The sequence below is a fragment of the Sander vitreus genome, chromosome 2, assembly GCF_031162955.1.
Source record: "Sander vitreus isolate 19-12246 chromosome 2, sanVit1, whole genome shotgun sequence".
NCBI classification, from domain to species: domain Eukaryota; kingdom Metazoa; phylum Chordata; class Actinopteri; order Perciformes; family Percidae; genus Sander; species Sander vitreus.
Window position 1 is genome coordinate 29,375,674 of NC_135856.1, and position 14,987 is coordinate 29,390,660.

Genomic DNA, 14,987 nt, shown 5'->3' on the forward strand with positions numbered 1-14,987 from the left:
AGAGTTCCAACTCTTATTTTTAGACCAAAATTCCGAGGAGAAACCGAAACGGTTGTTTATTCATGTTGTCTTTTGGCTGAGATAGTGACATATTTTGGAATGATAACATTATTACTGCTATCGTTCGTTAGGAGATGTAGTTGGCCTGGAAGGCATCAGTGTTTGGCTGCTGCCCGCAGGGTTTTGTGTGTTTTGAATGTGTGAGTGGGATTAGTCCAAAACAACTCAAGTTATTGTTGTGTTATGTCTTTATATGTCTGCTGCATTCTACCACTAGGCGGCACTGTTGTAAAGCAGGTATTAGTTGAGACCCTGTGTACAGAGAGTGAGAGAAGAAGATGGCGACTACTGAATGTACCGTGCTTTGCTACCATGCTTGCTATTAAGAACTGTTGGAATAATGTAATGCTTCCTGTTGAAGTAAACGGGACTTGTTGAACATTCCGGCGTTCTTCTATTCACCAGCCTACACTACAGTTATAAGACAGCCAATACAGCTTCACAAACATAACTTTATATTATTATAATTATTCAGCAATGCAGTACACCATTTCCTTCAAGTACAGGCTGCTGCACTGTATATCAATAAAAGGCATTCCCAGAAGAGGGCAGTGAAAGGCACATGTCTACTTCACCCCCCCTTACAGAATTCGGACTTTAATCTTGGAATTCTGACTTTAAACTCAGAACTAAAAAAAATGTTTAACATGTGGCCCTAATCCTCTTCCGTATTCGCACTATAGCTTTAACTAACTTTATTTTTATGAGCTTTTAATGTCAAATACATGGTTTGATCGAAATTCAGTTGTTGAGCCAAAACCATCAATCAATCAATGTCTGTCTGAAATGATGTTTTTTTTTTTTTTTAAGATTATTTTTGGGGCATTTTTAGGCCTTTATTCAACAGGACAGCTGAGGACATGAAAGGGGGGAGAGAGGGGGAATGACCTGCAGCCATGGACCGGGCGCCCTGTCTGAAATGATTTTAATGTATTGTTGGGTACTTTTTGACCAGGGATCGACTGATACTGGTTTTTCAAGGCTGATACCGATTATTAGTAGTTAATAAAACTGAAACTATTTGGAACCGATATGCATATACAGTAAAAATGAAAATCTTGAAGTCAAAATGAAGATTTTGGAATGTTACAAACTCCAAGACAAAACTTTGTTTAAATGCTTTAGGCAATTATTTAATACATGAAAACACTTTCAACAGAATACACAGTAAAAGATAGTCAGTCAGATAGTATTGTGGGCGGGAATCTGCAAACTACCAAAAAACGGCCGATAATCTGCCACGGCAGATAATCGGTCTATCCCTAATTTTGATTACCAAAATATTACCCTATTTTGTAAAATATTTAGTACTTTAAGTGTGGTTTTGTACCTGACATTATTTGAATAGTTGTGAATTAAAAATAAAACGTGTAGGCCTGTGTATATATATACAGTACATATGAAACATTGCCCAAAATATAAATAAAAGCAACTAAACATACAGTAAAGAATTGTACCTGCACCTACAATATACTGACGTTGTAATCCAAAACATGCTCACATTCAAAGCGATTTTATTCAAGAAAGCGGCACTTTCTCAGCGTTGCTTCACACACGTGTTCATAGGAGACTTAGTTGGAACATTCTCAAATCCTGACCATTCAGCAACTGGGCCATCACTGCTGTATGGCCTACAAGTGTGTCCCAAGTGCACTATGTCTGTATACACTTTGAGCCGCTACCAAACAGCAGGCAGACAAAGTCAGCTGGTGACCATAGTGATCATTTTGCTAAATATTTAGAGTAAATACTGGACTTCATTGGTCTGGTGGCTAGTAACTCAACAACAAATGAATGCTAGTGTTGCTGAGTTGCTAACATGTCCACCATTAGGGTTGGGCATCGTTTTAATTTGAACAGTTCTGAATCCAATTCCGATTCTTCCTTTCGATTTAGGTTCGTATTGATTCTCGATTCTTTTGGGGGAGGGGGGTGAAGCAATTTTGTTTTGCTACAAAGGTGATTTACAGTTTTTAATGTAAAATAAAGCCACACTTTAGAGCGCCGCTTACTGTGCGCGTAATTACGTAATATTTTTTTTTTAAAGCGCTTTCTAGTTCTCCATGCCCAATCCTATTCACCATACCTACTTTATGAGTAGATATGGGAAAAATCTAGCAATGCAGCTTTAATGGCGGTAGTCTACATTGAATGAAATAGAAATGCCAAAAACGTACACAAGTTCAGTGTCACATGGGTTGACATTTCTTAGCCACACACACAGCCTGTAAGTTTTTTCCAGTAGCCTATAGGAAAAATATTTCTTACCTGGCTTTTTACCTTAGTCAATGTGCGTGCGTACATTCCCACGCGCATCGTCTCTCTCTCTCTCTCTCTCTCTCTCTCTCTCTCTCTCTCTCTCTCTCTCTCTCTCTTTTTTCCCCCCCCCCCCTCCATGGAGAGCTCGTGCAGCAGTCCTCTGCTCTACTACTCCCAAAGCCACATTTCAACATGACTTGAGAAGCTGAGCCCGGCTCTTCCAGACAGAAACTGTTTTTGCTAAACAGCCCTCGCAGCATCCCAGCGGTACCACTTTCCAACTTTAAAACAACATTCCCCCCCTGCTCCTTTTGAAGGCCCTCCCCTTTAGTTTTTTTTTTCATCCATTCCAGGGAGATACGTCAGTCCCGGGAATTAAACGAGGTTGCTAGTTTTTTTTTTGTTTACTTCGGGGCTCCGCATGGATGTGGCAGCGGCAGAGAGGATGACTCTGCCGGGTATCCGACTCCGGAATCGGCCGACGCAAGTGATGCCGAACCAGCGGAAGGTGAAAGCCAGACGGAAAAGACGAAAGGAGTTGGTTTTAATCCAGATATGCTTGTTCGGCGGCTTGCTTCTGGTCGTGAAGGGGTTTTCCTACTTAGCGGAAAATTCAGGTGAGGATTTTAGCCGTTTGTTCAGCTCCTGTTCGGAGCACTGGGATGCCGGGGAAGGGGAGCTGAATTCCCCCCCAGTAGTTCGCTTGTTTGTTTCATAGCTGTAGGCTACATGTTTGGCTCTCTAACATTTCTCCAGTTACCTGTCTTTTATATTGTCCCTCTTGTCACCAAACACACAGCTGTAACGTTACTTAGGCCAACTGTGCCACACATTAACATTAGTGTAAGCAGCTACATAGTGAAAACCATCGTACTAAAAGCTTCATATTATCACTTAATGCTAAATGTTAGACTACTCTTAATTTCTCCACAGGAACCTAGTGTGTCACATTCACCAACTGTGTAAATGAACTGTTGTGTTTCAAGGTGTCTTTGGTACTGAAAGTTATGAAATTGCCTATTCTTACAAGACTCTCACGTTAGTTGTGTTCGTTTTTTTTTTTTTTTTTAATGTAATCGCGATATCAACTGGCCCAAAGGTTGCGAGGTATCGCGAAAGACACCCCGAGATTTCTTAGTTGAAAGAAAATATCAGTAGAAAACTGTACTTTAAAATGTAACTGTCATCTTCTTTAGTTGTGCCTTTTTATAGGCCTATTCAATTCAGTGTTCAATTTGTTCAATAAAAGAATGTTGGTTAATGATTTCCTTTCATTTGTTTTAAATTCAACAAGCATTTTGTTGTATTTTAGCAGAATAAGCAGCAGAACTGAAAAGCCTACACTTTACTCATTTATCGCGAGTAATAGCCTCTCGTTATCGCGATATTCAACAAAGTTTCATGTATCGTATATTTCCCTCATATCGTGCAGCCCTATTCCCAAGCATTATAATCATCACTTACAAAAGTGTGTGTTTCATATCATGTATGGGTTATGGTTAAGCTGTCCATGACAGAACCACTGCATTGTCATATTGTGTTAAAACGTGAGAACCGTCAGCCCAGTTTGAGCTGAAAACTCCCATGGGCTACTGTCATGTAGGTGTACTGCAGACTGTCATTGAAATCCATCAGAGCTTTAACTACTGTATGGGATGCTGTTCTGGGCTGAGGGATGCAGAGGCTCCTGTACGTTCAGGTGTTTTAGCTGCAGAGTGGTGAAATCAGGGCACTGAGCCCTCAGGGTACATAGGCCTACATCTCCAGGTTACTGCAAATGGTTGCACATCCCTCCAACTCTATTTCAATGCTGTTCTGACATTAGAGGTGGGGGGGGGGATTTCGATACAGCATAGTATCGAGATATTTTCCGTGGCAATACTGTATCGATACACAAAAGGCGAGTATCGTTCCATTATTATGTACGTGTTGGTCAGTTTGTCTGCTTGACAATTGCATTTTGCAGCAATAAAACTGAAGTGAGGTGAACAAACGGAGACAATTATTTTTTTTCGATGAAACGGATGTTGACAAAGTTTCCTTTTTTTGGAGACATCATTTGAAATTGGGAAAGATTGGAAGTTGGGAAAACGGTATTACAATGCAATATATCGCAGAATATTGCAATATGTTTAAAAACGCAATAATATCGTATTGTGACATAAGTAACGTGATAATATCATAGCGTGAAACTTTGATAGTGAATACATTTTTCATCATTGGCATAGATTTCGATTGGGGGGTCGGTCGTCTCCCCCAATATTTAGAAGAGGTAACAGGAGCGTAAAAAATAAAGAGAGATTTCTTGTCTTTTTTTTCTTTCCATCTATTTTTCTTTCTTACTTTTTCTCTTTCTTTTTTTTCTGAATTATGTGTTTAACGCTCAACATTTCCCGGGGTCATGGCGCCCCTGAGTGCAGTTCTTCCTAACGGCAAACATCTGCACCATTTGACTTGATGTCTGCATGTTCCTCTCGTTCTCTTTTTTTGACTGAGTCGGTGTCAGCTAAAGTGAGACGTATTCATCACTTTCTATGGACAGAAGGCCTGCATGAATATTCATACATACTCATGATGTGTGTATCATCAGTGGGACTCATTTCCCCCCACCCCCCCCACACCCCCCACTTCTTTTCCTCCCCATGCACTGCGTATCCTGGTTACATGGAAATGCAACAGTGCTGCTCGCTCTCTGCATGTGCTCCAAATTAGAGTTGAACAAGAGGATGACACTGGGGCATTTAATGCATTTCCCTTGTCCCCATTGTGTTCTTGTTAAGATCCTAATCAGCTCGCCGGAATGTCAATTGAAGTTGATTATTTATGATGCGCTTAATGAAGTTCTGCTAAATTGAGCTTGGTGCTGTGGAGCTGGAAGCGGAGAACTCCACGCCTCCTCATCACTGTGGTGCATTGATCATTCCCTCCTCTTTTTCTTCTTCTCTCCGCGTGCAAGATAGCGAAAGATAGGAGGGAGGGAGCAGTACAGCGATGGCAGGCACGCACGCAGACCCCACCGCTGCTGCCGCTGTAGCTGCTGAGTGTGGTGTAGTGAAGGTGAGGCCAGGTGAGAAGTTCAGCCCTGCCCCGAGGACTGTTGAAGAACTGGGCCTTTTTCATTTCATTTGAATCCCTCTCTCTTAGGCCAGGCTTGTGGTTGGCAGGGTGGAAAGGGCCGAGCGCTCCTGCTGGGCTCTCTGAAGTATGAAATTAATTCATTGGCGTTGCTGCTTTACTTGAAGAATGTGCAGATGTAGCCACAGTGGGAGCCCCACTTTGTACGCTGCGCTGTTGCTCCACCCACCCCGAGAGGACTTTTGCTTTGGAAAAATCATGAAATTCCCCCTTCAATATATGAATCGCGGGGTGAAGGGAGGAGGGGGGAGATATACCAAACTGACACATCTGTGGTGCACTCCTCCAGCTGTGCACTACCCTATTGTTACATAAATAATCAAAGTTTAATGTGACGGAGAAGACGACCCTGGCGCAGTAAAAAATAAAACACATTGCTTGACGTGCACTTTTCTACCTGCAACATCACAGCAACACTAACGTGTAACCTTTACATCGAAACGAAAAGGCCCAATTCATGACAGTAAAAAATGTTGGTAATATGGTGAATGTGCTGAAATAGAGCTGACACTAGAGCTGAAACAATTAATCAATTAGACGATCGACGGGAAATGTATCTGGTAATCGATTATTTGTTTCACTCATTTTTAAAGGAGGATTCCGGTCGATTTCAACACGTAGCTCTGTTGTTTTTGTCACGTAGTGCTGTCAGTAGGGAGAAAAACGAAAATAATCGGTGTTGCCTACAACGTGTTATCCTGCTAGATTTCTCACCCATGTGGCTGAAACGGGGCAGGTTTTAAACGTGCTTTTTAGCCTCTTAACATGTTCGAGATGTCATTACAAGTCCCTACCCATGTGAAGTGATTCCTTCCGAGTGAACACAGTGACATTAAAGTTCTGCTAATTCAGCTCTGTTTAGTTCCCGTGTTGAGACGGCAAGACGAGTACTTAGGGACCGTCTACAAACTACAACACCGAAAAGCGATACAAAACTATTTTCAAAAATAGGCATATACTTATATATATAAGCATATTTATATAAGTCAGTGCTGTAGTACAACTAGCAGGAGAAAAGTTATAATTGAGGAAAGTTTGGAGACACTACCTTATTTAATCATTAAATTAATAAATAGTTTTGTATCTCTTTTCGGTGTTGTACTTTGTAGACGGTCCCTAAGCACTCGTCTTTCCGTCTCAACACCGGAGCTAAACAGAGGTATGAATTAGCACAACTTTAATGCATTTCTTTCACATCTACTGCAGCCATATTCACTGTGTTCACTGGGAATCAGTTCACATGGGTAGGCACTTGAAATGACATCTTGAACATGTTAAGAGGCTAAAAAGCACGTTTAAAACCCGTCCCGTTTCAGCCGCCTGGGTGCGGAAGCTAGCAGTAGCATAACTCGTTGTAGGCAACACCGATTATTTTCGTTTTTCTCGCTACTGACAGCACTACGTCACAACAAACAGAGCTACATGTTGAAATCGACTGGAATTCTCCTTTTAAAGCAAATATGCCAAACCTTCTCTGGTGTTATTCTGTCCAAATGAGGCTTATTGTAAACTGAATATATTTGGGTTTTGAACATTTGACATTTTAAGACTCCACGTAGGGGTCTAAGGTTTTTTGATGGGCATTTTTTTCACTTTTCGTCAACGCTGGTAATATGGTAAACAGTGTTGGGAAAGTTACTTCCAAAATGTAATACATTATAGATTACCAGTTACTGTCAATTGAGAGTAATTAGTTATATTACTATATAACTGTCTCTGAATTGTAATGCTTTACACTACTTTTGCGTTACTTTTGAGTTACTTTCACCAAAATAACCGTGGAAGTATAGGCTATGACAGGTGTCTTCGGCGTTTTTTAATCATCGAATCCCAGCAACAGAAAACGTTACTCTTTTACTCATTGAATTCATAAAAACAAAAAAACAAACACTTAATGTCGGTTTAAAATGCGTTAACGCGTAACTGAGATTGTAACGGGTATAATATTAATGAAATGTTATTAGTAATGCGTTATATTACTGCGTTACATCAAAAATGAATACGTTACTGTACTTTTGTAATGCGTTATTCCATACACTGATGGTAAATGGGCTGAAATATACTAGAGCTACAAACTATTAATCAATTAGTTGATTGACAGAAAATTTATTTGGTAATCAATTAATTGTTTCACAGATTTTTCAAACAAAAATGCCAAACCTTTTTAGGTGTCATTCTGTCCAAGTGAGGATTATTGTAAACTGAATAGATTTGGGTTTTGAACATTTGGCATTTTAAGACTTCACGTAGGGGTCTGAGGAATTTTGATGGACATCATCTTCTTCTATTTTAACTAGAAGAAGAAGAATCTAGTTTAACTAACTAAAAGATTACTTAAGTATTCAAGACAATAGTCAGCAGATTAATCAGAAAATATTCATTTATTGCAGGCCTAAAATATACTGTATATACTAATCTATGTATTTCCTTGAGAGGTTTGTTTGTCCTCGTACACAGAAAGTAGTCACTCTTGCTCAGATTCAAACTCTTCTTTCAGGCCCCTGTACACTGTGTGTAGTTGATGTGCGAGAAATGTGTAATGTTTGTAGAGCTGCAACGATTAGTTGATTAATTAGTCAGTGAGCAAACAAAAGAAATTTAAAAACATTTTGATGTTCAATATCATTTAGGTCATTTTACAACCAAAAAAGCCTTCTCAAATGTCAGCAAGTGCTGATTTTGTTAGTCTATTATCTGAGTTGTGGACGACAAAACAAGACCTTTGAAGACATCGCCTGGACTCTGGAAGGCAGATGAGCACGTGCCCCATGTACAAAGGCGTAGTCCTTACCACAGCGGCTGCAGGTTCCATTCCGACCTGTGGCCCTTTGCTGCATGTCATCCCCCCCCACCAAAATGAAACATACAATTCACAACATGAACATACATACCCCCCCCTCAAAAATCAGAAAAGATGACACAGTAACTACAACATTCAAGACCATACAACAAAATAGTAACAAAATAGACAATAGACCATAAAGCAAATGAACATATGTATAAATGATAACACCATAAGCCCATCATACTCGTCTCTCCCCAGCACAAAGCTTCTTAGGAGCCCTCCAGAAAGCTCAGGTACTTTCCCCATTTTCTAGTGTAGACATCCAACCTGGCAAACCGTTTATATGACATTTTTTCAAACGCCTCCACCCCAGCCATCTCACTAGCCCACTCCTGGATTGACAGCACCCCTTCATTCTTCCATCCTCTTAAAAGAATCTGTCTGGCTATCATTAAACTAGTGTGGACCCAGCTTCCTATGTGTTTATCCATCCTGTTTAGGATTGACCCAGCTCCCAGAACAAATAATCTTGGGCTGAATGGAACCTGGGTCCCTGCATCATGTATCCTGGTCCAAAGTTCCTGGACCTTGTCACAGGACCATAGGACATGAAGTAATTGGCCATCCTGGCGAAGTTGCAAATATATAAAAAATGAAATTTGATTTTGCCAAAAACTTGATAAAGTATTTAGATATAGATCGAGATCAAGATTTGGTCCAAACGATATTTAGCCAGACCAATCGATATCGGGCTATCGCAGACACATCGCCACTATCTGTATCGAGGTATATGTTGTCCAATATGCGTCATTATGAAATTTTTTCACAGAACATATAATGCAGAAAACTATGCTTTTTTCTCAGTGTTTATTTCTTGACAGTGTATGTAAAATGTATAATAATGTTAAATATTCTTTAATAAAGTTATTTGTTTAAAGCGTAACTCTCGCCAAAATGGAACCTATGGTCTTTTTGTGAATATACCCGAGGTATATATATATACTCAAACTTTCGTATAATTAGGACGGAAACGTCACTTTTAACATTTAACGTTAATTTAATTCTCGTTATCGGTCAAATGGCCTTTTGAATGGGAGTGCTAGGGGCACTACTATGATAGCATCAAAATAGCTATTTTTAAAAAACTAAGAAGGCTCGACACAACATGAAACTTTGCTCGAAGTATCACCAGGGGCTCTACACATGAACTCCAGCATTGAGAACATTGTTTGTGTACACAGAGTTTACTAAAAAGAAATGCTTTAACAACTCACTTTAGCAGTTGTTTACGCTATCCGCCATCTTCTTGCCAGTCATAAAGAGTCGATCTTCGAATGCAACGTAACAGGGAGGAGAGTAAAGATGGAAAGCTCCTAAAGCTTAGTTCCATATAAATGCACGGATAATTTATTGTGTTGTCGTTAGTGAAACACAATATTGACCTTGTAGTTGAAAAAGGAGCCTGATATAAGAATGACATTTCCTCCTATGGAGTCCGTTCATTCGCATTCGGAGATCGACTCTTTTTGACTGGGAAAATGGCGGATAGCATAAACAACAACTGCTAACGTGAGTTGTTCAAAACCTTTCTTTTTAGTAAACTCTGTGTACACAAACAATTTTCTCAATGCTCGAGTTCTTGTGTAGAGCCCCTGGTGATATTTCGAGCAAAGTTTCATGTAGTGTCGAGCCTTCTTAGTGTTTTAAAAGAATACGGTAAATCTTGAAAGTGGCGTTTCCGTCCTAATTATGCTTTTAAACGAAAGTTTGACTTGGGTATAGTCACAAAAAGACCCTATTCTGGCACCATTCTGGCGAGAGTTACTCTTTAAGAAAGCAGCCTGCATAATTGGTGGACAAAATCGGTATTCAGATATAAAAGGTCCACTTTCCTTCAAGCCGAAAAAATTCACTTTATTGGCCGCTATATTGTTAATCTGTGAGTTTTCCCGTTCTGAAATCTGTATAGGTCTGAAAAATCCTATATCAGTCAGCAGGGTTTTTCCCGTCTCAGATTGGGCCTTAGGGGGGTGACTATGCACGACGGTAAGCATGATCGGTCCGCGTACAGTAAAGAGATGAGTCTGTGTTACCTTATTTGGCAGAAATCTACGCATTTTCCTGTTATTTCTGACAATTTGATAAACAAAAAAGTATATGATGCTTGATTAAATAAAACCCCAATTAACAAAACTGGTTAAAAAAAATAATCATATTAACATTTAAATAAATCACCGGAAGAGTCCGGTACAGCCCGACCCTGGAGTTAACACTGAGATTAGCTCTCCTATTCAAATTTATGTTTTGCTTGTTCAACGGTTGTTTAGATAGGGTTTGAATAGCTATTTTTATTTTTCTATTGTTATCATTTTGGTGCTGGTGATTTTCCTTTGGGGCTGGTTAAAACCTCTTTACGGGGCGCCAAAAATTCCTCTATGCAGGAAAAACCCAGAGTCAGTCTCTAGTATTCTCAGAACATGAGAACGGCGCAGATGGACTTGATGAGATGTTTCTACTTGCTGTGTGATTTCCTTATTATTTACATTGTCACCAGGCACTCATCGCACTTCCTGACTTGCCTCAAAACTGCTTTGGTAGCTCACCTGGTTGAGCGTTACGTGCGCCCCATGGACCAATGCTCAGGCTACATTTACTGTACGTTGCTACGTTTTGGTTATTAAGCGAAGTTTTTCAGCCAAAAGCGTATCTTCATGCACACAAGTGTTTTTAGCTCCAGTAAAAGAACTAATCTGCGTTTAAACTAGCCCGCCCAAACCGCATATCTCATCAACATTTTAGTATACCGGGCATGTGCGTACCGGGGTAAACAGGAAACAGCATGTATACGCTGCCTGTTGCTGGTAGTTGCCATGGTAATGTTAGTAGCTTAGTCTCTTAGACCCAGTCAGGCGGTGAAACGTCGGCGTCAGTGTCGGTGTTGCCAAAGGTCTCCAGTTGCGGCCGTTGAGACTGCAGCAACAACCCCGCAGATTCCAAACCTAAACGGGGTCAGAAAAATGTCTCCGGTGTAGGGGCTCTGGATGTCCAGAGCAGTGTGAATGCGAGGTGTAAACGTAGTGAAAGATATGCGTTTTCAAACCAAAACGTAGCCATGTAAATGTAGCCTCAGTCCTCACCGCAGCATCCTCGTGTTCCGTTCCGACCCGCGGCCCTCTGCTGCATGTTATCCCCCCTCTCTCTCTCTCTCTCTCTCTCTCTCTCTCCCACTATTCTTCATCTGTCCTATCAAATAAAGGCCAAAAAAAAAATGTCTGACACAGATCGGGACCGAGACTTTTTAGAGTCATTGCGCAATGAGCTTGTATGGTTATTATCACACCTTTACTACAGTTTCTGTTATAAATCATAACTTTTACTGTTTTCTTTTACCCATGCTCATACTACTCAAACAGTTTTTCTTTTATCAGTACTGAAACTCAGGTATCTTATCACAGTTTCACACTCAAGGTTCTGTGTATAAAAACGCTCATCTAGATGTTTGTAGCCGCACTGAGACGTCTTTGAATCTATTGGGGGAGAGTCGACTTTAAACTGTGATAAACATCCTCCAGGTCTCGATGTGTCCAGCCACGACAGCGACGGGCAGGAGAGATGGGCAGGGAGGAGGCTACTGCAGGAAATGGACAACAGCAGCCTAGAGGACATGGAGAGTGAAGAATCTAAGAACTGCACGGCTCCAGGTAAGACGGAGTCAGGATGAAAGAAAGAGGACACCCAAGTGTTCTCTCCCCCCCCTCTTCTCTCTGCCTCCCTCCAGAACAAAGAGACGGGGATGGGGGGGGGAGAGCGAGAAAGTGAAAAACAAATGATCGCCCCAATTGTTCTGTCTTTCTACCCTCTCTGGTCCCCCTATTTTCTCTTCCTGATGTGGGGTAACCCAGATTGTGAGGTCAGATGATTTCCCACGAGCACCGGCTACAGCAGGCGGTGACATTCTGGCTGCCTCAGCGGGTTTTTTTTTCGCGCTTGGTCTCCGTCACATTTTTTTTTTTTTCCCCTTCTTTTTTCTCGGATCCTGCAGATATCATTCTCACTTCCTCCACCTAAGCTTTCCCCTCTCTGCCTCGCACCAAGTCTCTTTTCATCTCTCCCATTCCTTTTCCTCTGTGTTTCCCTCTCGGTCCCCCCCCCCCCGCGGTGGCCACATCTCAGAAAGAAAAATCTCTGTTTCCATGACGACCTTTTTATCTTATCGTCAACCAGCAACTTCTCGTCGAGGCGCTCAAGGATGGCGTGAGGATGCCTGGAGGCATTTTGGGCGGCTTATTCTTTGTAAAGTAAAAACAAAACAATCACTCAGTCGCGTTGGAAGCATTGAAACAGGCCACACGTAGGTGACTTCATTCAATGAAATGAAATGCTTTTACGTCATTTAAAAGCCTGTCTTGTCATGTAATACAGCCAGTTTCTCATCGAATCTAGGGCTGCACGATATGAGGAAAATATCTTATTGCGATTATTCTGACCGATATTGTGATAAGATTCACGATGTTGGAGGGAATGATCATTTTTGTATCCTTTTTCTCACATTTTCACTGAAAAATATTAAAATGAAAATGATTATACTGTGAGATGTGCAATGATCTGTACCAAACAAAGATTTTTTGCTGTGGGACAGGATAGGATTTGTAGGCCGGGACGTCTCAATAACAATTCAGAGTGGTTTGACACACGATTTCGATAAAATTGCGATTAATTGTGCAGCCCTAATTGGATCAGTCCTCCGCCATTACCCATATCTGTTGCTATTTTTAGATGGAACTAGGAGATGGAAGGACATTTGATGTTCACTCCTGTTATAATTAATGTGTACAAGGTAGGGTGGAGAGAGGTGGCTTCACTGCAGGTCACACTGACATTTGTTCTTTTTTACCTTGAGCGCGAGTCGATTGGCCTCTCCATCACAGGGAGGGGCCGCATCTCTCCTGAGCTCATTGGGCAAAATGGCCGTCATCAATCTTCTTTCTCTCCTCTCCCAAGGTCGGCGCTGTCGTCTATAAAGGGAGCCGCGGTCAAAGTTCAACTTATTTTCTTATCCTGCTTATTATACAGTAGCTGCCCTCGTCTCCTCTGAGGCTAAATTTAACGCTCATACCCTGATGTCGTTAGCTCCTGCCACCCTCTTGAGAACGGCAAGGTTTTTGCTGAAAGAACAACTTATTTTCTGGATGTGTTGCCCCCTCTGATGATGCGCTCCTCTCCCCGGAATAAGACTTAGAGTAAGAGTAAGAGTTAGTGAGTTATTCTTCATTCGACCGTTGAGAGGGAAGAATCTGTGTGTTTTAAAAAGGATGGTGGCTGTGTGAAGGGAGGGATGTCGAAGCAGAACGCATGGGCTGTAAAGCGAGAGCAGTTGCATTTTAGTAGGTTACGTTCAGGGCTGCAACTAATGTTTTTTCAATGTCAAAAACGTGTAAAATGTAAGAGAAAAGTAAATAATTCTGCAACAACTTACTAGAGTCCCAGGTTGAAAGGACTTTTTTTTTTTTTGTCCAACCAACTGACTCAAGGTTTTCTCTTTGACACAGCCCAGTATCCCGAGGAATTACGTTCATTCTAGTCTCGCATTGCCCGACCTTCCTCCACAGCGCTGCGAAGGAGGGTCTGACTAGTCCACACAGCATTCCGGGATGGGAGAAAAACTTGCTCTGATTTATTGCCATTTCTTTAAACCAATCACAATCGTCTTGGGCGGCGCTAAGCCCCGGACGGAGCCACGGCGCCTCTGCAAAATAGCCTCGGGAAGGAACTTGTTTTAGTGGAACGTGTGTACGTGCAAAGGTTGTTTTAGTCGTGCAACAGAAAACTCAGATTGGACAGACAGTCTAGCTAGCTGTCTGGATTTATCCTGCAGAGATCTGAGGAGCAGTTAACCATAGTCCTCAGAAATCCACCGGAGTTTAAAATGCCAACACAAAGAAAGCGGAAGGTGACAGACATCCGGCGGAATTTCCGGGGGCACCTGAACAATCCCGGAAGTGAAACGTCATGCATATAGACTTCGTTCATTCAGACCCAATGCAAGAAGTAGTGTGCCTTTTTATGTAGCAAGGCAGAAAGTAAGCATGTAGAGGTGTAATGTATCCGACATTCATGCGGGAGACCGCAGTTTGCGTCCCGTCACAAACCTGCTCCTGAGGTTCACTCTCATTTCGTTTTTTAACCATAACCATGATGTTTGCCTAACCTTAAAGAGGAAGTGATTTTACACATCGGAGTGTGTTTACAGGTGCTGTGGAGTACTACTACATACGCGTGGTATAAAAAGTGGTATAAAGCCTTTTAAAGCCTCCAGAGGGAGCTGCGCTAAATCTAATCATTTACTTCATGTGATGTCACTTGAGTCAGCATTCAGAGTTTGAAAAAAAAAAAAAAAAATTTAGTTTTTAATTTATGTCATTTGGCTAATCAACTAGCCAGTTATTATTATTAGTTATTTGCGTGATCGAGTTGTGTGTGTGTGTGTGTGTGTGTGTGTGATCATGGAGAAGCTTGCACAAGCATTTGTGCTAGGGCTGCACGATATGAGGAAAAGATCTAATTTTAGAGATTATTTTTAATTTTAGAGATTATATTTATTACCGCAATTATCGCAATCCCGATATGATTCACGGTATTGGAGAGAATGTTCATTTTCATTGAAAAATTAAAAAAGAAAATGATTATAGTGTGATTTTTGCGAGGATCTGTACCAAACAAAGATTTTTTTGTCTTTAGCCTGTAGGAT

The 14,987-nt window shown here is 41.2% G+C and overlaps 1 protein-coding gene across 1 annotated transcript in view; it reads left to right on the forward strand.

The window, feature by feature from the left end:
• The first annotated feature begins 710 nt into the window (after positions 1–710).
• The window catches only part of LOC144527079 (sodium/potassium/calcium exchanger 3-like), an 88,225-nt gene continuing 73,948 nt past the window's right edge, over positions 711–14,987 (forward strand). The window contains exons 1-2 of the mRNA XM_078264952.1: positions 711–2,936; positions 11,812–11,940. Of these exons, the coding sequence (XP_078121078.1) occupies positions 2,741–2,936; positions 11,812–11,940 (325 nt within the window). The 5' untranslated portion in view covers positions 711–2,740. The remainder of the gene's footprint in view (positions 2,937–11,811; positions 11,941–14,987) is intronic.